Source organism: Epargyreus clarus, unplaced genomic scaffold (assembly GCF_041222505.1).
Source record: "Epargyreus clarus isolate Ecla_fem2 unplaced genomic scaffold, WU_Ecla_fem_2.2 ptg000001l, whole genome shotgun sequence".
Lineage (NCBI taxonomy): Eukaryota > Metazoa > Arthropoda > Insecta > Lepidoptera > Hesperiidae > Epargyreus > Epargyreus clarus.
This window is the reverse complement of record NW_027332209.1, coordinates 9,172,709-9,199,719: the sequence shown is the minus strand read 5'-3', so window position 1 is coordinate 9,199,719 and position 27,011 is coordinate 9,172,709. Positions and strand designations below refer to the sequence as shown.

The following is a 27,011-nucleotide window of genomic DNA, read 5'->3' as shown; positions in this document are numbered from 1 at the left end:
AATCTAAAACAGAAATATTCAGTTTTAGAATGTTAACTGCAAGCTCTTGAAAATTAATTGCAAGAATAGAGTAAAACTGGCGCTCGAGTCAGTCTAATTCTCTTGAGGATTAGTTGAGAATGACCTCGCGAATGGAGCTCCACTCAAGGCATATCTGGTTTGTTTAATTAATTTTCCTTCATCTCACCACGTCGTTAAGGTTTGCATTTTTCATGTTTCAATGTTCCATAAGGTACGTAAATGAATATGATGAGGTACGTTTAACAACGTTTCATTTTAATTTAAACATAAAAATATTGGCTACAATATTAATTAATAAATTTGCACGATTATTAAATTGTACTTTTTATTTATTAAATGTACAGGTTTTTTTTCTTATTAACCAATTCTAAAGTGAGTGATACACAATTTCCATACTTTAGTTTTAATTTAGTATAATTTTAATATAAGTTATATAGAGACATAGATACAAGTTACAAACTGAACATAACTTCAAATAAAAGTTCCCATCTGAATTCGTTGGAACGCCACTTGTTAATAAGTATCACATCGTAATAGTTCGTAATACATTGGTTTCTAATTTAATAACGTTACCTAACGGTTAATACATAAACTAAACTCTACAGCCAAGTCTAGTTCAGTACTACTATATTTGATTAATGGTATTAGTACCGATCCGTTCCGCTCCATATATCGTTCATGCGAGTGATTTTCAAGCTGGTACATACGTAGTAAAATTTATAGGTAAATATTACACTGAAAGGGATCTGACTAGGTTAATAGTTTTAACAACTATAGATTAATATATAAACTGGTAACCCGTATTTCATATAATTAAGAACTAAAACTTATAGAGCTATGACAAACAATTGGCCAAGCGCAACTCGAAATTGCAAATGGAAGGTTCCATACCACCAACATATTAATTATTTTTTATTTGTAGTATTTCTTGTTATACCTATTACGATTCAAGAGTTAGCTTCTTGAAAGACGGACGGACAGACAAGGATTAGTATAGGGTTCCGTTTTTACTCTTTGGGTACGGAACCCTAAAAATTGGTTTTATAGGTTACTATACTCTTTGGTTTATATCATCAACCGGTATTTTTTAATACGCTTTTTTTATGGATCAAGTCATTATCATTAAACTTTACGAGAATTGCTTCAGTATTATTACCATTGATATAAAAACCTAATTTCGAAAGTAATTAAACCCATTCAAAGTATGAACAAGCTAGAGAACGGTATGAGCAGCTGGGTGATGAATAAAACATGTTAAAGTGAGCTTGCCCCTAGGCTAAGGCCTCTCCGAACTAGCTCGAATAACAAACGGGAACATAATTGAATATTATAGTAAAAATATTGTTTGACTCAAGCGGTAAAAGTTTATATGAAATCAAGGTGAACACTAAAAGAAAATATTCAACAATGTTTACTATATGTATATTTCAATGTAAAAGTAGACCTTGAACATAAAAGTTTTTTAATTATAAATCTAAGAACCTCATAATGATAACCTGTGAAATAAAATCTGATATGCAGTTAATACTGTGAATCCTTCATATTATTAATATTTAATTATGTAAATTATCCGTTAATAGGATACAAGAAATGGAACTCTTATAAAAATCATGCGATCTCCTATATGTAAGTCAAAGTTACCTGTATCATGACTTATCCTTAAGTGACCGAAGACATCCTCTGGTTATAAAGCGTTTCGTCCTTAGCATCAAAAGTAGCAATGGGTCAAAGTAAAATACGATACGGTACCCCTCTTAACAAGGGTGATGGACCGCACGCAACGGTATAAATCAAAATCGAAGATCTTTCAGGTTATCGTAGAACGATTTGTCCTTTCAAGCCGATGGATTTTAAAAGTAACAGAAGTCTTTATTTCTACCTAATAATAGCGGCGTCAAATGCTGCTGTGTTCTGGTTTGAAGGGTGTGGTAAGTGAGACATAATTATCTGAAGCGTTTCAGCTTAGGCCTCAGGGGTAGCGACGCATCTGTGGCCGACAACAGGTAGTAATATCTCATCCTATCTGATGAGATGAGTAGGCGGCAGTAGCCACTTACCATCAGGTGGACTGCATGCTCGTCTGCTACTCCTATAATATATAAAAAAGAACGTTAATGTGTCTGTATATTTTGTACATCATCACTAGGTTACTGTTATATACGCTGTTTTGCATATATGATTTTTAACTAAGCTCGTGACGACGTAATGTGAATCGTTACCGTAACACCGTATCGCAATCTATTCAATACATTGTGACATATTGAATTATGTATAAAGGATTCCGTTTTTCCATTAGAGGTACCCTGAAAATGGCTGATAAAGGCGCCGACATTTCAAAGTTAGGCTTTTCTATTCAAAAAATACTGGCAATCTGTACGATCCGTGGACCAAAGCGTCTGTATTGACAACCTCAAAGAATTTTAAGAAAAAGCGGTAGTTGAGAAGTCCCAGCCAATTTATTTTCCGACGCACCTAAAGTAAAAAGTTTGATTTGGATCGAGCTTGAGAGGAAATAAATTTTCGCTAAATTTGTAACAGGACGGTCCTTGGGTTCCTCGTTACCTATCGACATTGGGAACGACCTAAAAGTTCGAGACATTTCCTTCAAGATTTCTAAGAATTAGATACTTTTAGCCTTAGTATTTAAAGGTTGTTTAAAAATAATCTTATTTCACAGTACCTGTTTTGTTTTTAACCGACTTTGAAATGGAGGATGTTCTGTATTTGGCCTACATATTTTTTTACCTTTAATAAAAAATACAAAAAAACGGTCATAATCTGAATAAATTATGTCTACTGTGTTTACATGTGGACTGAAATAAATCAGTGCAATAAACTAATAATCTTTGATGTATATTGAGACAGATTTCAGATACTATTTATTCCGGCGCTCTCGTAACAAAGCTATAACCACGCCCATGGTAATAACTCCTTATAAACACGATTGAAGTCACAAGCAACAGCTAGTTATGGAAATAAGCAACATTGGAAATGCTTCCTCTTTCGAAGCGGCACAACAACATTGACAAAGGAAACACAAATAAAGCTTTCCAGGGGTAAAATCACGAAATTCGCGAGCAATTGTCGACTCCGGATCGCAGAATAAAAGTAATAGGTGTCATTAGTGATCTCGGATGCTCATGTATTATTCAAGTTGCATGGAAATATTGAGGTTCGCCGTTCGAAGAGGCAGGGTGAACTTATTTAATAATGTCGCCGTGTTCTCGTGTTCGGAAATAACTTAATTTTCTATTGCTTGGGACCACCTGGATTAGATTCATCAATATATTAACTTGTAACTGCTGAAATAAGCGTTACATACGCTCATATATATAGCAGTACTTGTTACTCTATGACTCCTATATATTTTTAGCTACACGGAGGAAGAATCTCTATTAAACTTGGAACGAAAAGAAAAAGTGCTTAATCGCAATTATGTAAAGATAAGATAGCAAAAAGATGAGATAGCAAAAGTAATTTGATTTTATCGCAAACAGATATTTTTATACAAAAGTAAACAAAGTTTTTGCATCAATTTTCTTTATGTCTTAAAACACATTAGTTCTCTTAAATATTTTTTTTATATATATATAATATAGGAGTAGCAGACGAGCATGCAGTCCACCTGATGGTAAGTGACTACTGCCGCCCATGGACATCTGTAATCCACCCCAGATAGGATTAGATATTCCTACCTGAGGTCGGCCACAGATGTGCTGCTACCCCTGAGGACTAAGTTGGACGCCTCGGAAAAGTCTGTCTCCCTTACCACACCCTTCAAAACGGAATACAGCAGCGCCTAACACTGCTGTTATTAGGTAGAAATAGGTGTGGCGGTGGTGCCGCCGGAGTCGAACCACAAAAAACACCTTTAAAGTGGTAGAACCCTTACTTAAACTAACACAAAATAAAGAAATAACAGAACTGCAAGGCAATAAAAAGAAAAGAACGGATTTCCCGCGAATTTGCAAAATGGAAGACGTTAATTAATCTTCGTCCTCTCAGAATAATATCTGCCATGCACAGTGCAAGTTAAATTAAATTCCAGACAAGGTGACGGACACTATGAGGTATGAATGGTTATAGATGAATAGCAAAAAATAATATGTTTGGAGATATTGCTACGGCCATAATGTAGGCCATTATGTACGGCAGTTTGTAGTAACACCGTTGTGAATTCAAAGTCTCTCAAAGATATCTAAGTTTCTCAAAGTTTCTCAAAGATATCTAACCGATTAATATCGATATCTTAAATATCTGTTACAGTCATCATTGTTATCGACTTGAACTGTTATTGTCTGAACTGTCGGTAGCTTATATGTATAAATATATGTATATCAATTTTACTGTTTCCAAAAGTATATATTTTTTATTTATTTAAATTATTATTATTAAATGTTTATTGTAAAGATAACTATTCTCGCTTCCGCGTCGCAACTGAAAATGTCTATTTAACATACATTTACATTTCAATACTTACATACGTGAAAAGTTTATGAAGTCACATGCAAAGTTGTAATTCGCTTACGTTCTATACTGCATTATTTTGTCGTTAACCTAATTCTATGCAGCATAACTAGGGATGTGCCGTACCAAATGATGACAGATGCTCTTACGTCCATTATTCCGTCACCAAATTGTTGACTGCCAAAATCGAAATTTGTCAATTTCTATTAATTTCAAACAATTTTTCAATTATTCTCAAACTTTTAACTTCTAGGAATATAAGAAAATCTAAAAAGTATTTATAATAAATATTACTTTTTACCAAGTCTAACGATAAACTATATTATCCACCGCTTGTATCTACGTTGACGAATATAAATACCAATATTTGTACGAATAAAAACGTTTAGATAAATATTATTTGTCTATCCAATGATAATACAGCAAAATATGAATATTATATAATATTTTGTTATCTTAGATACCTAGTCAAAGAGAGGCGTGTAGAAATATTCGGAACAACCCTAAAGATCTCGCCACAACGCTACAAAGCGACCTCTGCCATTTGTGACATGAACTTCTAAGAAAGACTTATGATTCATGTTCTATATAACGCATGATTACTGTAAATTGTGATGTATCAATGTGTGAATTATATTGTACTTATGTAATTGAAGGAAGTAAACTTGTTTCATGAACATCAAAAGTTAGTCGTACTTTACTCGAAATACGAAGTATGAAGTATACTTGACTTGACGAATAAAAGAACCTCAAAGTTATCGAAAAGTAAATGTTTTAATATTTTGACGTAACCCTGTAGTAACTTATACATACATGTAAAACTTAAGTAATTTAACCTTCTAACTGCGACTTAGCTTGGACTTCAGGATGATCATAATACGGCTATCTTAATTAGTGCATAAAAGATTTTCTTGTGAAAAATCAGCATAGAAAGAAATACGACATTATTTGTTGGTAATAAAAGTCTTAAAGTTTAATGATCTTGTATATATGCACCTGATTTCATGTATATGAAACTATATTTTTCGTCTTTGGGGGTTTTTAAGCTTGTTCTTAAAGTCGAGAGTGTTTTCCTGCGATAGCGGTCATCCTGTAGCGCAATTTGTATCCGCTAGCCTCTGGGTATAGCGGGTATGTGTACGAATTATCCGCATCATTCAACTTAAGCTCTTGAAAGGGTTTGAATACCGTAACATACCTATTAATTTTGTGGCAATGAAATTGTCCGTGACTTTTACTTTAAATAGCGTTTGAAGGTGGTAAATCCCCTTGGGGTTCGACGCCGGCGGCACCACCTCCACACTTATTTTTGCCTATTAACAGTAGTGTCAAGCGCTGTTGTGTTCTGGTTAGAAGGGTATGGGTAGGAAGAACTTTTCCGAGGCGTTCCAGCTTAGTCCTCGGAGCATCCCTCATACATATCTGAGATACATCTTTCTGCCGATACATCACGCCGGGCACCTGTGGCCCGGCTGTGGCCGGGTTGTATAGGGGCGCACCTGTGGCCGACCTCAGGTAGGACTATCTAATTCTACCTAGGGTTGATCACATATGTCCATGGGCGGCAGTACCCACTTACCAACAGGTGGACTACATTCTCGTCTGCTACACCTATAATAAAAAGCACCTTATATTATTACTAGGCTGTCAGTAAGCTTGTTTTTTATCCTGTTAGTTTAAATAAAGATTTATTTACTTTTATTCTCTGAATCAAAAAGACGACGCCACGCGGAATATCGCACTGAGGCACAACTTGCAATTACGTGACTTTGTTCGCCATGGTGAACTTCATTAATATTGCGAAACTTAACTTTTTACATGAAGTTGAATTATGTTTGCAAACTACATTCGATGATTTTTTAAGGATTTATAGTCATATGATAATGTACCTTATCCTAGTTTCTTCCTTGTACAGAATAAAACTAATATAGTTGATTACGGTGGTACTCAAAACAAAATGTTGTACTAATTAGTCACTTCATCCGGTTCTACTTCTTCTAAGTCCAACAGTTTCCCGCTATCTTTTTTAGGCCATCGGTCCAGCATGTGGATATGTATACATGTGTATGTGTGCGTAAATTGTGCATAATATGCAAATTGACGGCATTTAGTTGCAATATTTTGTCCGAAAAGCTACATCTCTTTTATTTGGTCAGCGCTTTCGTGACCCACCTAAAGAAATTTCATTTGTATTTTATTCGTGAAATAAATTATAGTCCTGATCATTCAATAAGAGATATCTGCTCAAAGCCCACCGGCACGTCGTGACAAACAAATGGTGCGTATTAATTCATGTCGCCATAAAATTCTTGAATTTCGGGCCTTTTCGGTGCTGTTGAAATAAGGACAGACGAGATTTATTTTATATCTTGGCACTTGTTGATAGCGTCCGACCCGGCGTGATGTATCGGCAGAAAGATGTATCTCAGATATGTATGAGGGTTGCGAAAGCTATTTTATACCTCGCAGATTTATTGTTGGGCTACGAATAAAAAATAAGGTTATAAGTCACGTGAGCCCTTTAAAAGTTACTTTTACCTAGGTATTTTGCCTATTGTTCCTTATTTTTGGAAAGTTTGCGGAGTTTATGATATTCAAGAATAAAGAATAACACTTTCTACACTCGCTATGCACAAACAAACATAATATAAAAATAAAGATGAACACAAAAAAACTACACCCAAAAACGAAATCCAAAATTATCATTTTGGCATTTCTCTGGCTTTTGGAGTCAAATATTGAACCCTCTGTAGGTTTCACATACCTAGTACAAGAAACTAAGGCCACGAACAGAGAGATCCTTACGATTCTTTTCTAAACATCCAAATGAAATGATAATATATTTATAATACGAATATCTAACTAAGAATAATAAGAGATCATGATAGTCCCGAAATTGGAAATTCAAAGAAAACAAAGTCAACTTAAACAATCAAAATGTATAAACAAGTTTTATAGAATATCTCCGCTACAAAATTGCTATCGTGGAGAAACACTCGCATTTTCGGGGTCAACCCTAATCCTCCCGGTGGACGGAAAGGGATTACTAACACTATTATTGTTATACTGGTGTCTACGTACATATTAACATAAGAATTTGGGCTACTAGGTCACATTGTCGGAATTGAATAAAAGTAACAAAAAATATTTTAACAAAAAATAAAACCGACTTCTATGTCACTACAAAGTAAAAAATAATTGAAATAAATGTTGGTTTAGTACATATTTCTGAAGTTGGCGCTCAATATATGTCGTTTGATAACGGCGTAAACAGCGTGTCCAATATGAGCGCCGACTTCAGAAATATGTACTAAACCAACATTTATTTCAATTATTTTTTACTTTGTAGTGACATAGAAGTCGGTTTTATTTTTTGTTAAAATATTTTTTTTTCACCCTTTTTAGTGATGGTATGCTAACGTTTGTATTAATATTATGTAAAATTGTATAAAGGTGATCATGAATAAAGGTAAGGTCTGAATTCATACGGATTGGACCCACCCGCTCGCAGGGCGCTACCGCGCTCTTCTCGCTTAGTTTTACATTGTCTTATATGTTCCAACCTAACCTAACCAATTCAATACGAAACACTATAGGCGAAACACGATAGTATCTCATATAGGATACTACATTATTGGCTAGGTTAGGTAGGAACAGAAAAGTAAATAAATCAAACTAGGTGGTAAAACTCTGCGAGTGAGTTGGTCCAATTTACCTTAATTAAATAGTTGAGAAAAATTACAACGTATTCATTAATCATATTTTATATTTGTAAGAAGTAATTGTCAAGTTACTGTGGTTTAGGCCAGCAGTGTCCCTGAGTCACTAGAATTGAAGACTTGAAGGTCAAAGTTATCAGGGTTAAGACCTTGAAGGTCAAAATTTTCATCCTATGTGTCTGCTTAGTGACGTTAATACATATATGAAAGCACAAAATGGCTAACTCCTATGGTTTAGCTTGGAAGCACACCAGCATTATCAGAGTGAAAGAGTTGATGGTCATTTTTTTCATTACATATACCTGCTTAGGACCTGTAAAATATGTGTGAAAGCACTAAATGGCTTATTTATGTGGTTTAGGCTTACCTCTGCATCATAAGGATTGAAGAATTGAAGTTCATATATTCCATCATATGTCTCTACTCAAATACCTTATCATATATTCGTAAGCTCCAAATGCCTAACTTGTATGGTTTAGGCAGGAGGCACCTTTGCATTATCAGAGTTGAAGAGTGGAAGGCCAAAATTTACATCATATATCTCTACCTATCAACCTTATTAAATATCCATAAGTTCCAAATGCCAAACTTGTATGGTTGAGGCAGGAGGCACTTCTGCATTGCCAGGGTTGAGGAGTTGAAGGTCGAATTTTCCATCATATCATATTAATCTAGATACTCAATGTTCATTTAAAGTTTCATGACAATTGAGTGGGCAAAAGTAAAGTTGTCATAAAATATGTAAAAAGCAGGGGTAGTGATGATGAGTTCCAACCCATTACTTAAGTTCTAATCATCAGAGTATACTAATGTTATATTAGGAAAGTACCGCAACAAAACACCCTTTCATATGAAAAAAAGAAAATTGAAATTGGTTAAGAAATACTCGAGTTATTAAAGTTTATATCGGGAAAGAAAAGAAAGAAATGGGGTTTTTCCAATTTCCCGGGAAAACTGGCGAAAATTTTCAAATTTCCTCGAAATGGGACCCCCTGTGAAACTAGCCGCATACAATGGTGTATGAATCATGTCGATCGGTCGCGGCATCGTGAAAAAATCGCCGAACAAACATAAAAAAAAAAAATATATACGGTCGAATTGAGTAACCTCCTCCTTTTTGGAAGTCGGTTAAAAAGAACATTCTACCTGATAGAAGGTGGTTACTGCTGACATCTGTAATCAACCTCTTCCTGCCTGATTATTAAATTATTACCTGAGATCGAACACCGATAATCGCTACTAGTACTTAGAAATGAATTATCACTTGCTTAAACGGTGAAGGAAAACATCGTGAGGAAACCTGCATACCTGAGAGATTTATAAAAAAAAATATCAAACGTATGTGAAGTCTACCAGTATGCACTTGGACAGCGCGGTGGACTATGGCCTTCTCATTCTGAGAGGAGACCCGTGTCCAGCAGTGGGACAGTAATGGGTTTAAGATGATGATGAACAGTACTACCTGTTGTTGTATTTCCTCAGCAAATGAATATCGTATTTGTAGATATTAAAGGTTCCAATTTAGTTCTCAGGGGTAGCAATCTGTACCTGAACTCAGTCAGGACTCTTATTTTATCTGGCGTTGATTAGCGATGAGCGACAGTAACTACCCACTAACTGTCAGCTGGACTGCTCGTTTATTCCTTGTAAGAAATATCTTTTTTTTAAAACGAGTATTGCTATATTATAATTTTACCGTCTGAAAATATTAAATGTTATAATTAAGAGATAACATAAAATAAAGGTGTTTCCAGAGTTCGTTAGTCGCTAATTGCTTACCGAATTTGTATATTTTATGTTCCAGTAACACAATTATTTCATTATGTAAATGTTTTCATTTTCGCCCCCAGTCATAAAATTGGCTGTATTTATCGCAGGTTTTAATTAAACTACAGTACATCGTAAAATCACATGTGAAGAAACAACTCGAACAAACTACAGTACATCGTAAAATCATATGTGAAGGTACAACTCGATCATTATGTTTTCAGAGTTTAATCTCTAAAATTATTAGGAAGAAATTTATAATAGACATTACTTAGACAATTATAGGTATAGTTGATTTTAAGGAAATGAAAAGATATGCTTCAATAAAAAACTATAAATCCTATACTGATTTAAAATGTGAACAAAAACTTGAAATAAGCCCTCGGGCGTAAAGTCAACTTTTTCTTACGATAATGATTTCTCTCTGAGATTGTGCATAATAGATTTAAACGTAAGATTAATGTTACAGAAACATTTATAAAATGCCAAAAACATCTGTTCTTCTATACAAATAAATAAGTTAAAGTAAATATTTGGCTCTTCAAATTAAGACTTTAACTCTGCGAGTTTCCCTATTTACCTAAGCAATATCCTCGGGCGGAACGTTGAAAGTAATATTTGAGATTCGTTTTAAACTGGAATTAGCAGGTGCCATCTAAATCATCACGTCATTTTAAATCATTCCCTTAAGTACGAATGTTTCTATTTAATATATTGAAGATAGAACCCTCTGCGGTTCGACTCCGACGGCACCACCGCTACCCCTATTTCTGCTTAACAACAGTAGTGTTAAGCGCTACTGTGTTCTGCTTTTCGAACTTAGTTCTCAGAGTTCACGTCAAGATTCCTACCTGAGATTGGCAACCAATCTCAGGTAGGAATCTTATCTTAATCTGGGTTTGATTACAGATGTACCTACTTGAGCGTCATTAGCTTCCGACCATCAGTTGAACTGCATACTTTTTTGCTACCTCTATATAAACAAAAATAGAAAATAAACTTCTAAATTACGTAGACGATGTCGCAGGCAACTGCTTGTGCTTTCATATTCATATGTTTCAAATAATATATAGTGGCTGTAGCAAGCTGAGTGCAAGCTTAGGATGTTATGTAATATATCCGCAACATCAAAGAGATTTTGTTCGTGACTAATGTGCTTTGGTTTCGGGGTCACGCTAATTAGAAATTAGTAATCTCCTATTAAGCAATAAAGAAATATATCGTAAGGGAGTATCTGAATATCGTCATATATGAGAGTTCATTACTAGGTCATTATTTGATCGGGTAGTAGATGTCTAGATAATAAATTTATTGAAATTAACTTATTACTTACTTTTGATGCAAAGAAAAATAATGTCAAGAAATTTGTGAACACAACTTTTACACACCAAAAATGACTTTTTGTATATGCACAAATCAAAAATAAAATTGACAAAACTGTATGACGTCTACCAATTCTATTTGGTAATTGCAATGGACTATGGCTTGAATCCTTTTACTTTGAGAGGAAGCCCGTGCCCAGCAGTAGCATAATAAAGGTGCAATTAATGTGTTTTTGAATAAAATATTTACTTTATACGCCATGAACAAATGAAAAAACAAAAGAGCTTTTCGTTACTTTTAAATAACATGCTTATTTATTCCAACTTTTCAGGCGAATGTAAAAGTTTTTATTGAGTTTTTATTGACTCAATAATATGGAGGTGAATAGTCAATTTCCTTTTATGATAATAATGTTCTGATAAAGTTTTCGCTTTTGAATGTCGTTAGGTATATACGTTTTATGAAGATTTGTTCTGTTTTTGCGATGGATTAGAGAATTGTTCGTAAGTTTTTAAGAACTTTGGTCTTAGCAAATAGCTAGCAAATTTACAAAAAATATGAGTTCTTAAGAATATTATAGCCCTTATGTTTTTACGATTTACCTAATACAAAGTACTCGTAGATTTGGTTATCTTAGTTTGTGTATCAGTTAGAATTTAAAACAAATTGTCTTACTCAAAACGAATAATACTCGTATACTTATATTATATTGTTTTTTGTTTCGTTTCATGTTTAAAGGTGGGTCTTGGAGGGTGTTGCTAGCTACGGACCTAATTACCTAATCAGCGCAAGTACCTACTACATTCAGTCGAACTCGACGCATAGGTACCTGTAGGTAATTTAATTTGCAACTGATTCCGTTTTCAATAAGCACTCGTTGAACGATAAAATTTATTGTCTACCAATAAAGTATACACGACACAGTTTATTTTGTGTACAAATATAAATGTACTTGTTTTACTTGCAATCAAAAACAAGCCAAATATTATTTATTTATCATCAGTACGGCAATGCGGTAGCAGACATCTGATTTTTGTAATTATTTAACAATAAACAATTTATCTCAACACGTTTTTTTGTTTCGACTAAGTTATTGTAACACTTATGTATTGTAATTTATTTATAAGTGAAAAAAACCATAAATGGTTTCCATTTGGATTTGTTAATTAGCAGTGACCAATAACATTCAACTACATGCTTGTTTGGTACATAAATTTATGTGCTTTTTTATCATTTTTGTGTGTGCACGAAGAAGTGAAGGTGGTAGAACCCTTTGTGGTTCAACTCCAGCGGCACCACCGCCACACCTATTTCTACCTAATAACAGCAGTGTTAGGCGCTGCTGTGTTCCGGTTTAAAGGTTGTGGTATGGGAGACAGAATTTTCCGAGGCGTTCCAGCTTAGTCCTCAGGGGTAGCGGCGCATCTGTGGCCGACCTCAGGTAGAAATATTTAATCCTATCTGGGCTTGATTACAGATGTCCATGGGCGGCAGTAGCCACTTACCATCAGGTGGACTGCATGCTCGTCTGCTACTCCTATATTATAAAAAAAGTGAATAAGCCACCTTTCTTCACTGGTAAATTACGTTAATTTATGTTGTTTATTTTTTGCCCACAGTTGGGGGAAGGGGTGGAGCTGACGCTGGGCGAGTTGCGCGCGATGGCGCTGCGGCAACAGCAGCAGATCGACACCCAGCACCAGCTGCTCTGCGCGAAGGAGCAGCGGCTGCGGTACCTGAAGCAGCAGGAAGCGAGGCAACACCAGGTATGACCACTATAATAAAAGGCACAGCGTACCAGGAGTGGAACGGATAACAAACCAAGGCACAATGTACCAAGGCAGAAGGACGGGTCTCAGGCGGCACTACTACTTAGGGCACGGCAAAATAAAAAAATCATATGAGTACCAAAGTTCAACACATATAGTCCAATAGTTTCAGAACAAATTGGCTGTGACAGACGGACGGACAGACGCACGAGTGATCTCATAAGCCTTCTGTTTCTTTTTGTTTTGTAAGGCATCAGCATTATCATATTATTATTATCTAATCAGTGACATAAATAATAAAAAGGCGATTCATGTATAGAATAGCAATTTCCTAGAGATAGATCTTTTCGCCGACCTATCCCCGGGCGGCGAGTTCAAACTGCGCTCCGGGCGACTGGAAGAACTCGTATAACTTTATATCTTTAAGGAAAATTTTTCTTCGTCCTTAAAAGAAGTAATAAACAATTTCTAATAACCTATAGGTGAATGGACCTATGTGAATAGCAAACGGACAAGTTTTGTAAAGGGGCAAGGAGTTTTGTATCAGTTTGTACTGTTTTGATACAGTAATGTTCTTATCTATAATTTTGTTTCTTAGATATTTGTATGTATTTTTGTTAAAAAATGCTATCAAATAAATTCTTCGAAGCTTTTAGTCATATATTTAGTGAAGCTTATTTGTAAATTAATTTGAACTTGAGCTTCTCTAATGTTTACTCGTGAGAGTAAGCCTATAAATTGTGAGTCGCGGAGATTTTAGCATGAATAGCAAATATACGACCGAATTCTGAGTGAAAAGCGGTTTTCATTCATTAATTCAACGTAGGCACTCATAAATACGCGCAAGGCGGTATACAGCGTCAAGATTATTAAAGTTGTGCTAACGAACGAGGTAAATCCTATCAAGTATACATTAGAGCCGGATACCATAATATCGTGTGATAGCGTGAACGCCTTGTCGAAATTACATTATACAGTATACACTTTTAAGTATTCTGCTTATTGACAAGTATATTAGTCTAATGCATCTGATGTTAGGATTAAATAATGAGAGGATATGAATAATGTTAGTGCATGATAACCTCACAAAGGTCCTAGACAATTATTTAATTTTAATAAAGCTTTAATTATATTCGCGATAATTGATCTTTAAAACTTATATCTATAAAGTTACAGATTATGTATAATATATTTCCTTATATTGTTGTATCATTTATCGCTACTGATTTTCGTTGCCCGAAGGAATATTTAATAAACCGCGCTTCGGTTTATTTTGAAGACTCTCAAAGGACTGAGTTTATTCGGCTAATTGGAACACGTATAGTTGCAAATACAAAATTTTTGATCAAAAATGTTACATTGAAATTAAATGCGAAGATCCTTTAAACAACTTTAATCGCTGGCTGTAAGAGGACATTGTATAAAACTGTAAAATAATACAAACCAAAAGCTAGAAATTCAATTATACAAACATTTTTAACAAAAAAAATACAACCGACTTCTATGTCACTACAAAGTAAAAAATAATTGAAATAAATGTTGGTTTAGTATTTACATATATCTGAAGTCGGCGCTCAATATAAAAAAAGAGAATAATTATTTTTAAAATTAAAAAAGGCAAACCCACTGAGTTTCTTACCGGATCTTCTCAGTAAAGGTCACGTTCCGATCCGGTAGTAGTTTAAGAAAATATTGTAACTGACAATTTGTAAGTGCCGCCGTTGGCCTATACAAAATAAATATATTTCATTTCATGTTTCGTTGGATAACCGTAAACAGCGTGTCCAATGCGAGCGCCATAGCATTGCCTATGATGTTTTATTTTGCCGTTAAATACATTCGGTCTTGCCTCAAGCGAAATTTAAATAGATACAATTAATTACGTACGAGGAATAGGCGATCGAGCACTCAAAGAATTTTCTCGAATAAAAATTTACTTCGCTTAGCAAAAATTTCTTTGTACTATAAAATTCCTTAGTGGAGCAATGCTTTGACGTGATATCCTCAAAGGAGTAGGCGTAGGGAATTATATATGGACATTTATAGGGATTACTGCTTCAAAGGAATGGATGAGAATGTAGTAAGCTAGTTTTTTGATGAAAGTAGCAAATGAACAAGCAACCCACTAGACATTATCGCTCATGGACAGATAGTCATCGAATATGCTTCAAAGTAATTAGAAACTGTTTGAAAAATTAAATATTTTTTGTCGTTTATCGGCAATGAGTAGCACACATGCTAAAGTACGAGTAGTTGTGACGAGTAGGTACAGCTTATTAGTTTTGTCTAAGCCAAAACTAATAAGCTGTACCATTTATACATTTAATGTCTAACTATTATCAATCAATTATATATTTTTATTCTTGTTACTTTAATTAGTAAAGAAATAATTTCATAGAATTTAAAAAATTAAAATGACGATTACAAAGTACTTGTTACAAATTCCGTTAGCTGTTTTATTCAGTAAATAAATAAAATTCATAAACACCTACATAATACTGTACGTGCGTTTATTTATAACCGGAGCCTATACGTGACTCGCGTGTGAATACAAAGGTAAAACGGGTAATAAATTTTTGTAAAGGGTCCGAGTGAAAGTTGCCTTGACAGTAGACAAAAGAAAGGTTTCGTAATAAATTGAGACGAACGTTCGGTAACACACAATGGACACGAGTACGTAGAAGCGGGTGACGAAAGATTAGTATTGGAAATAATCTTTTAGGGAGCTTTTACACGGGCGACAGTTAATGTCGACCATCGTAGCTGATTTTCGTAACCTGTCAGCTACCGGTTGCTACTCGGTCGCTGACGACAGGCAAAAACAGTCAGCAACTAGAAACATCGCTCGTGTGATACTTACCTTAGACACCAACGTTACGAACAGATACGAATTTTCTATGTTAACAAATTTGATTTCGACAAATGATCATTTCCGTCGAAATCAAATCATGTCGAAATAATAACGTTTTAATTACAGTTTATATTGCATCGACATTCTAATAACATGCGATTCCATGAATCCGAACTTTGATGAGCTCTCAATGTATTTGTGAACAAACAAACGAGTACGATGTTAGTATGGACTAATTAAAATATATAAACATGATACGAACTAAATCATAGCGTAACAACCATGTCATAAACGATTCTAAATATTATTTAACAAAGTTTTCCTTTCATATAATAGATGTAGCTATTAAATGAGGAGATAATCGAACTTCATACTGAGTTCATCCATTTATCGGACATTTAGATGCTGGATGTAGGAGTTGACTCCAATTCAACTGGTGCTGTGTTCAATGAATTCAGTGATTCCCACTATCATCTTTTGGTCTATAGTCCACCTAATGTTTATTAGTGGTTAATGTGGCTGGCATTGAACATTTCTTACCTCACCACGGTCTATAAACTAAAATACAGTTGTCAACACAAAGTGAGGTGTAGCACTATTAATGGCAAAGGTAATATGAAGCAGTCGAACTATCGAACAATAGAAGATGCTTAAATAGAAGAGATCTCTAAACGAATGATGGTAGTAGCCAAGTAATCCTTTGTAGTTGGACTCCGGAGCCACAACTATTTCTGCCTAATAAAAGCAGTGTTAAGCGTTGCTGTGTTCTCTTTTGAACGGCGTGGCTGCTTTTATATTATAAAAAGGAAACTTAAGTATTGTTGACAAGATGGTATTATCATTCAAATGAAAATGTAAACCTTTTAGATTTCCGATTTGCGTCCAAAGTATTACTGTAAAAGGAAACATTCCGTCAAATCTTATTCTTAACGAAATTAGACCGTTTTTGCCGAGTACCAGAAGAAATTTCATATTTTGACGAGGAATTGTTTTCCTTCCGTAATTGGCTCCCTTGGTTCATCATTCAAGGCAGGATTTTGCAAATTGTGAAATATCTATTATTTAAATATTTTGAATGAACAATTTCAAGTATTCTGTAGATTAAGGAATCTTTTGGAATGGTCTAATATTAGGTGAATTATTTGACCTAGATTTCTTCAATAATATTTTTCTTATCTTTTCAAGTATGATTTTCAATTTTTATAAAGGGTGTAAAATGTAACCATAATGATATCATTAACATGAAGTAGAAAGTATAAAATGTAGGTCATTACTGTTTTCATTATTGAAATAAAGCTTTGAGGTTACAGATACTCCAATGTGAGTTATTTGATCGCAAATGTGAATGGTTACTATCAATTTTATTATACAAAGTATAAAAGTATGTTTAATATTATTTCTGCTTTATAGAAACTGTATAACTATTTTCGAAATTAGTGTTTTTTATCAAATTGAATTAGCAAACAAAAATATCGTAAATCAGATGATATATCGTCACTGCTGCTAAAAGCTGGTGCAAATAGAGTTGGAATCGTTGCGATCCCAGAGGACTCACTTAGAAGACCGGAGTAAGTGTCTCTGCATTACCCTACTCTCTAAATTAGAACACAGTAGTGTTTATAGCTACACATAAAAGCTATCTGAGTTGTTATAAATAATACTTCAATATAATTTTATAAGACGTAGGTATTGTACGGGTATGTCGGTTATATGTTTTTTCTTACCACACTGTTAATCATAAATATCTTCAATATTTTTTTAACCTAACGATAAGGCAGACGGGCTACCTGATGGAAAGCAGTCACCGTCGCCTAAGGATATTTGCAACACCAGAAGAGTCGCCAATGCATCGCCGGATTTAAATTTAGAAGAAAAGATATGAATACTTTTCATTTGCTTTTATATTATCTCTTTATTTTCTTCTCTTTTCTTTCATTTTCATGACTGCAGTTAATAGGTTTTCTACACTTTATCAACGTTTATTTACAAGTTATACTTTCGGATACAACATTAATGCTCTAAATTCTGTATTTTACTTTTAAGAGCAAATAAAATTCCCAAAACTGTAGTTGCAGTTTAGTTTCTAATTAACTAACGTCGGGATATTATCCTCGGCTTAACGGACAGCGAACGAGTTTATCCTAAAACTTTTGTAGAGGAGAAAATTTCGTACATTTTATGTGTGTTGTTTTTAGTGCCCAACTCCTCAGTTCGTTGAAGTTAGTGTTCTATCTTTTATACAGGCCTGGTGTAGAAGTACTAAATGGGTTTGCATTTTAGGTAATATAAAATGTTTTTTTTTATGATATACGAGTAGGAGTAGCAGACGAGCTTGCAGAACCCGATCGTAAGTGGCTACTACCGGCCTTGGACATCAGTAATCTTTTGACGTCCATGAAAATTTCAAACTAATCCAATAAGACCAGAAATTATAACCGATACCTAAAATTAATTCCTTTGATTGCAGTTCATTTGGGAATAAGTTACCTCATCGTTACCGTCTCCTATATATTATACTCGTAACTATATGTATTTGTTGATATTTTATAGATGTATCAAACGAGCATACATCCATTTGATATTGTGCGCTCACTGTAACCAATTTCACGTATCAACGTTATAAAACAGGAATACAATTTGACATCGATCACACATGCGGACTGCGGATATTCTGCGGAGTCGAAAAGTCAATTTGTTTTACCACATCCTTCAAATTAGAATCTAGCAGTTACACTCAGGGCAAAATGCATGGTAATCTAAGTATATAAAAAATAAAGAAATAAAAATATTTTATTGATCTTAACACAGTCACATTTACAAGTCGCAAGAGCCCTGTACTTGGTTCTAGACCTGTGTTACAGGTACCCCGCTCATCATCTGGAACTTCATACAGTGTGTTATTCAACAAACAACATTCGATTTTGTTAAAAAAATTACAAATTTCAAGCCTTAACTAAATATGAGGGAATAAATGTATTTGGGTTTATGTGTATGGATATCAATCAATACGTATCCAACGTAGTTGAATAAGATCTTAATTATTTATTTTATTTTAGAAGGAGATAGTATAATCGTCACTCATAAGGAACCGCAGTAGGAACTGTCCTACTGCGGTCTTCTATTAGAGTGAGGAGATTAGGCTATAGTCTACCGTGCTGGCCAAGTCCGAATAGATAACTTCACACACATTTCAGATTTTTTTAGAACTCTCAAGCGTGCGGAAATCTGCACGAAGTTATGCTGTTGAAGAAAGTAAATATAAATGAGTGCAAGAGCAAATGAATAATGAAGATAGGTCGAAAATGATTTTAATTATGCTGTTAGCGTAGCAGGCGTAATTAGCACAAATAGTGCGGTTGGCATTGTATGTAGATGTTAGCTCGAAACTGCAACCAAAGCCCTGTGGTTCATTACATAGTGTGAACGTGTTAGTCCGCGGTAACGACATGTACTATCAACATGTGTCTATCAGATTAGCTTTGGGTACTAAATATTGGCGTATAATTATGTACTCAGTTATTGAAAAAGTTTGATAGGTAAGGTCAATATTGAAAGCAACGTTCAGAAATATGTTTATTCTGATTGCAAACCTACATTTTTTTTTAAAACCGTAGACGATTTTTACGAGGGGTTTTATACTAAGACTGACTAAGCCTGTCTTAGTTTTATTTTGAAAATGTCTAAATTTCAAAATTTGGGATAAAACAGCAAATATTTTACACGTGCTCGCAACGTGTAAAATAGGTTATGTATTATAAGAAAAAGTTATAAAACAGTACTGTAAATTTACTAGTACATAGTATTTGAAAAGAGAATGAATGAATTAGTGAATTCTGAACGAATGTGGGCATATTTGGGTGGATGGATTTGGCTAAAATATCCTAATTACCTCAGCGTAGCTTCCTGGTTCATTATTAAACCACAGAGCTTCTGTGGTTACCTACATAGTGTTAATATGTCAGTCTGCCACAATACTGCATGACACATTATTTAAATGTGTAGGTAGAATTGGTTTTCCATAATACAGAAATGTATTTATAATTTGTAATATTGAAAGATGCAAAAGAAACAGCTATAAGACGATGTATGTCGCATTATTTTATTTAACAATAGAATAGATAATGTTGTTACGTACTCAAAATAATGATGAACCAATCAATTCAGTTTTTTTTTCTAGTTTAACCTAACGATTAGGCAGACGTGCTACCTGATGGAAAGTAGTCAACGCCGCTTATGGACATTTGCAACACCAGTAGAGTCGCCAATGCATCGCCGGCTTTGTATGAGAGCTCTTTTTGCACCTTTTTTGAAGAGCCCCATGTCATAGCGCTCCGGGAATACCTCAGATGGGTTTACATAAATTTTACTAAGAAAATAAAATCGTGCACCATATATTTAAGCTAATAATATAGGTAAACAATTTAATGATTGAATTTAATTAAATGAATTCATGATTTAATGAATTAACGATACCTGGTATATTTAATTATTCTTTACTTAACTAGTTAAATTAATTATTTACATGACTTCTTATATTAAGGCCAATAAACTTACAGTGTACTGGACAGTATCAACTAATAGATAGGAAAATCTATTGCTACCTAACAGAAAACCTTCGCTTCAAAAGCTACGAATTCGCATACGCTTAAATAAATCTAGTTTGCGTCTAGTGAAGTTCAAATACAAAAGTTAAAGCGTTGCACAGCTGTACAGGCAAAGCTAAATGCGAACTCCCGAATTTATATAAGACAGCAAATGAAGACTAATTTTGTTATCAAAGTGTTCTAACAAGTACGGTCTTGGATTTTAAGGTGAACGTAAACATAAGAACCGAAGTTTGACGGTGTAAGTTACACACGAAGACTCTGTTTAACTTGTAAAGAGGGTGAAAATTTGTGCAAGCTTACTTTACGTTATCGTTAAATTTACACTTCCAATTCATTAACGCTTTATGGTTTTTTAACTGGCATTTCGAAAACTCACTCAGAATTTAAATAGTATTACAGTAACTGATACTGATATTAAATAATATTGATCAGATGTTTTTTAATGTCATACAGACGACAAAATTTACACAAAATTTTATCTTCACAGAGTTTATTCTCATTACTTCATTCAAATTCTTACAATCGTTTCACCTGAGATAGGTAAATTAATATAGAACAGCTTATACTAAATTATTTAGTACCGTATCAAGTAGGTACTGTATAACGTAATTGCGAACCTCCCAAGTCAGTCGTAAATAGCTCTTTTATCTCCAGTCGCCCTTAAAATCGAGTGGGAACACTCTAATTTGTGTAATTAATACAAGGAAATGTTACCAAGGAAGAAAATAATTAACACCCAGATTTAAATGTTTCGGCAGTTTTAGCAGATAATATCCATGCATTTAAGATGTGGCTTTTCGTACAGAATTATAGATAGAATATTTAAATTTAATATTATGAGTAATTGTAGGTAGAATAAGGTACTAAGGTAAGTAAGGTAATAAGGTAGGTTGTAGGTAGAATGGTACAAAACTGGAGACACAATCGACATACCTACCTGTTTAAGTTTTCGTAGTACAAAACTGGAGACATCATCGACATACCTGTTTCTGCCTAATAACAGCATTGTTAAGCGGTGATGTGTTATGGTTTTAAGGTTGTGGTCAGGAAAACTTTGACATACAAGTCTTTAAGAACTAAATACATGCATCTAGCTTTTGTATAAAGATAATACAAACCATTTGAGAATAAGTATATTAACAGGTAAAGTAAATTTATTATATTTTGCGAGTGATAAATATTGCATTAGGATAAGGCTGTCCAACTCTGGCTTACGAGATTCATTAAGCCCGCGAATAAACTAATGTATTTACTTCTACGAGGTTTCATAGAAAAAATAAACGGTTGTTTCGCTACAGGGATAAGCTGGTGTGTTAGTTTATAAAATATGCTTAACTTTTTAAGTTTGCAAAGAAAATTCATATAAAACGTTTACCTGGATTTGGAATAGATCATTATATTATACAGGAATATATTATATCTTGACGATCAATAGACTGTTGACTATAGCACACCAAGTCACTCTTCATTTTCATTAAATAATCCATAATGTTTTAGTGCCAATGTTGTCCATGGAGATTTATAATCAACCCGAGATATGATTGTAGTGAGATATAACACTTTCTACACTCACTCCACATTAGGATTGTATTGTGGATGCTACGGACACACAAAAGACAAATACACAAACACCCAGACCCAGAAACAGAAACCTAAATTCAACATTTAGATAACTGTCTGACCGGGGATCGAACCCGGGACCCTCTCCGCATCAGACCGGTATGGTGACCGCTCCGCCACGTGGGTCGTCAAATTTTGTCAATAAATGCAGTGATGATGATGAGATGTTAGCCCTCAGGACTATGTTGGAAAGCTTCGGTTGAGTATGTCACCACAACCACATCCTTCAAAACGGAACACAGCAGCTCGTAAACACTGCTATTATTAGGCAGGAATAGGTGTGCTCATTAACAATTCACACATCTTCAGTAATGAGTAACATCACAATTTGCGATGGTGTGTAAACCGCTAATTGGACCGTTTGCTGTATGCAATTAAGCATTTATAGCGTAATTAATATTGTAGTCTGATGCATTAGCATATCACTAATTCTGTTGGCAAGGCTACCGAATATTGTCTTACCATCTTAATGAAAATATATTATTGCTAGATAAGTAGTTTAGAAGATAGGTATGGCGGAAAATCTGAAATCGGAAAAAAGATGAGCATAAATACTAACTACCTATACAGGGTGAATTTTTAAAACGGGCCTTCAGGGCCAAATCCGAAACTATAAGGATTAGCGAAAAATGCTGTAAGGAGTTACGAGGCCGATTTTGATAAAAACTATAACTGCATCATTAGTTTTTCAAAATATCTTTTTCCTTAGCCGGGAAAATTCTTTAGTAAATTTACTTGCCAAACTATTACTTTCTCATACTAAGCCGTATGTCACGGTTATAACATCGAATAATTAGTTGATTATTCGATGTTATAACCGTACGTAAGTCATACCATTGAAATTCTTCAATGGTATGACTTACGTATGTTTCTAAATAATTATACATAAATCATTTGTTATGTATAATCCTTAAGAATTAGTATGGCAATGTATGGAAAAATATGTATTTTCTTAAAATTAAGGCTGTTCCTTTAGTTTGTCATTTATCATTACTTCCCAGATTTTAATCCTTATAAGCAACACTATCAGATAGTGGAATAATATAGAGAGTTTATTTTTTTTCAAAATGAACTCGTTCGATTCCCGGCTAGGGAAAAAGTTATTTTAAAAAACTAATTATGCAGTTTTAGTTTTTATCAAAACCACCTTAAAGAAAATTATCATGAGGAAGTCTACCTGCCTGACAATTCTAAAAAAATGTTCTTAACGCTATGTGAAGTCTACCAATCCGTACGTGGTAGGCGTAGTGGACTATGACCTTATTCTTTTCATTCTGAGAGGAGACTTGTGTCTAGCAGCAAAACAGTAATGGGTTGATGATGATTTCGTTACTTAAGTAATCGCTTGTAAAATTTAAATGAACCATTAAGATATTACTGATGGTTACACAGAAGGTACTACTGAATTTCTACTGATGTTGGAATAAATGCTCGCATGGGAGCAAAACGTCCAAGTAACGTACGCGACTTTGATAAGTTCTCACTTAAAACTTTATAGTGGGGCCGCTTTGAAGCGAGTAATTGATAAAGTACAGCCATATTGGGGCTTGCCGACGAGTCTGAGAGTGACACAATTTGAGTATTTCGGTCTCTTCCTTATGTAATAAATTAAATATATAATTTTGTGGTACTGTCCGAAATAGTGGTTTAACTGTGGCGTTAACATCATATTTCTTTCTTGTTAGTTCGTATCGTATATACCTACTACTAAAAACACAGTCAGCAACAAAAATTCAACAAGAAGTGGGCACGTTGTAGTTATATCTTGGCTGCATTGTGTTACAAAAAAGTCACTTTTAATCAAGTTTCTGATATCGTCAGTATCGTCCACTATACTATAGACACAATGCTATGTAACAACAACGGTGTTAAGTACTGCTATATTCTGGTTGGAAATAATAAGTAATATTTTTGTATTTTATTTTTCAAATTGATGTCAACGAACATATATTTTTTATAAGGTGATCGTGTAGGTATTAAAAGTACATTGCGATAGGTACTTCATTTAATTACAATTAATTATTAATTTCACTTTACAACCATCTTTACATTACGTTACTGATTTTTAGCTAACGACGACTCACATATATGAACTACTTATAGCTAGGTACAGGTATTCTGTAAAGTCATATATCAATTGTCAACGGCCTTCCACTCCGGACGGTTTGATTGCCAGGTATGCACTTCTGATTTTACCAATTCATGCGAATTCGAAATTAATTGTCACTTGATTTAACAGTGAAGCAGAGCAGTGACGGTAATGGGCTGATGATTAATTTATCATACATCATACATTACTACATTCATTCATCATACATTACTGTCTGAATGTTTATCGGCGATACAGTAATGTTAACCATTATTATTTGTGTGCTCTCTTGTAAGCAAGCACTTGTTATGGATAAAAGCAGTGATAGTTTTATGGTTTCAAGTTCAGCTTGTATACTCGAATTCGTATCCTAGGCATCTTCTTAATTTTCGAAGTTATTTTTTAATAAATTATTTACTACTGTGAAAGAAAAAATTGTGGAACTTCTGTAAAAAATCATCATCATCATCATCATAAACCCATTATTGTCCCACTGCTGGGCACGGGTCTCCTCTCATAATGAGATGGATTAGGCCATAGTCCACCGCGCTGGCCAAGTGCGTATTGGCAGACTTCACATATCTTTGAGATTTTTTTTACAAATCTCTCAGGTATGCAGGTTTCCTCACGATGTTTTCCTTCACCGTTTAGCAAGTGATAATTAATTTCTAATACGCACATAACTTTGAATAATCAGAGGTGCGTGCCTGGGATTTGAACCTTGGACCCTTCGATCGAGAGGCCGAGTTTCTTAACCACTAGTCTATCACTGCATCTAAAAAATACTCTCATCTAATTTTCAGAAGAAGTATACCCTGTTTCAAAAATTCTCAAGGGTCTTTGATGTCTACCCGCTGCAATTGGCCAGTTTGAACTTTAGTCTGAACTTATACTTAACCCTTGTTACTCTGAGGTGAAATGGCAAAAAATGCATTAGTAATAATGACAATAGATAAAATGATACTCGCGTTAATTATCATATGAAACGAAACTGCAAACAATGGTATTTCCAAATCATACAGCTCAGTAGAATGGCAAAGCAGGAAGCTGATTCAGTAGTTTAACTTCAGAACTAACGCGTCATTGATCTAGGGAACCAACTTTGCAGAACCATGTAGGATATATTAATATAGTTTACAACTTTGTGTAGGAAGTCGTATTACAACTTGCAGAATCAGATGATGAATCGCTTTGTAATTGTGGATTTTCTAACTATTGTAGTTGTAATTTAGTTTGTTACGATTATAGAGAAAATGGAATGCATGTGTCTATTGTTCATTTCTTCTCTGTAAATAATAGTTTTAGAACTCAAAAATATGCGGAGAATTACGTCTTTCGTACAAACAAATTAAAAAGTTATCACTATTTGGCTATTTTCAGCTCATATCTGATCATTTTAAGATTCGTATAATTATTTCTTGAGCAATCATAAGTAAGATTTTAGTTTTTTATTACCTAGGTGGGCTTGGTAAGAAAATAATAATTTAAACGTATACATTTTTGCTATGCTTAAAAATGTAAGCTTACTTGTTCGAAGTTTTGTTAATCACTTACGCTCAAACAAAATAGATAGAAGATTGGAAATGAATTACATAGACATATTCTTAATTCCACGAAACCTTATATCTCCGATAGCGTAAAGATTCCGCGAAATCGTGGCTAACAATAAATACGAATTCATATACCACTTTACAAAGTTGTCTTTACAGGGAATTTGTAGGCATCTTAGTATATTAAAAATATTACAAAATTTTTTTCTTGTTTCCAGGTGGCAGTAGAAGGCGAGAGGTTGCGTCGGTTGCGAGAGAGAGTTGAGGCTCAGGAGCTGAAGTTGAGGAGGTTACGAGCACTCCGAGGGCAGCTGGATAGGAACAAGCAAGCGAATATCGCTCTAAGTAAGTACTTATTATTTTTCTGCTCTAATTCACATTGGACCAGCCTGGTGGACAAATTACTTCAAATTGTGGCCTATCCCTCAGTAGGAAATAAACGGTTGCAGCCAAATTTTACTTTTCATTTTTATAAGTTGTTAGCTTATATTTCAGTCTAAGAATATATTCTTACAAAATTATTTGTAAGCAAATATTAAAAAATTTGGAAATATCCACAGAAAAAAAAATATACGCGACGAATAGATGACCTCTCTTCCTTTGGGATGTCGGTTAAAAATGACACCGATTAAACACATTAACTCATTGATTTCGTTCACGCTGTCATGTTGTATAATTGTAACGCGTATTGCAGTAAGTAGGTAGGTATTAAGCACTTGAAATAAATGTCATCGTGTATCATATAAGACACCGCAAAAAGTTCTCATTCGTGCCATTCAGGAATAATTTCTACATCACAAATCGCATTCATAGTTACACGATCGTTGAAATTCAAGAGCTTGGCTTGAAAGGTTACGAGCTACGGCTCCGCGGGGCAACGGAGCACTGAATCAATACAGCCGTACCAAATGAATTGGATATAGTGATCATATTGCATATGAAAAATCAAATCAAATCATAAGGTAAATAATAAATAATAAAAAGGTGTTATATTGTATGGGCAATATATAAAAAGTGTTACTACATATTTTATGTGTTATATCCTACATGATATGGTAGTTTGAATGTGTTATACGGAAGTAGAGGTAGTGCAGGATTTATTAAAGATTTTTATCTTTAATAAATCCTATATAAGAATTACATTTCATATTTTACATAAAATTGGTGTAAAACACTTTGAATGAAATGATATTGTAGTTAAATAAGCTTTACAAGTTTCAAGAGACAC

At 34.2% G+C, this 27,011-nt stretch overlaps 1 protein-coding gene across 5 annotated transcripts in view; it reads left to right on the top strand.

Moving 5' to 3' along the window:
• ASPP (Ankyrin-repeat, SH3-domain, and Proline-rich-region containing Protein) overlaps window positions 1-27,011 on the top strand; it is a 401,632-nt gene that overhangs the window by 339,756 nt on the left and 34,865 nt on the right. For all 5 annotated transcript variants that reach the window (XM_073073478.1, XM_073073560.1, XM_073073421.1 and 2 more), the window contains 2 exons: window positions 12,917-13,063; window positions 26,002-26,128. In XM_073073478.1, the coding sequence (XP_072929579.1) occupies window positions 12,917-13,063; window positions 26,002-26,128 (274 nt within the window). The remainder of the gene's footprint in view (window positions 1-12,916; window positions 13,064-26,001; window positions 26,129-27,011) is intronic.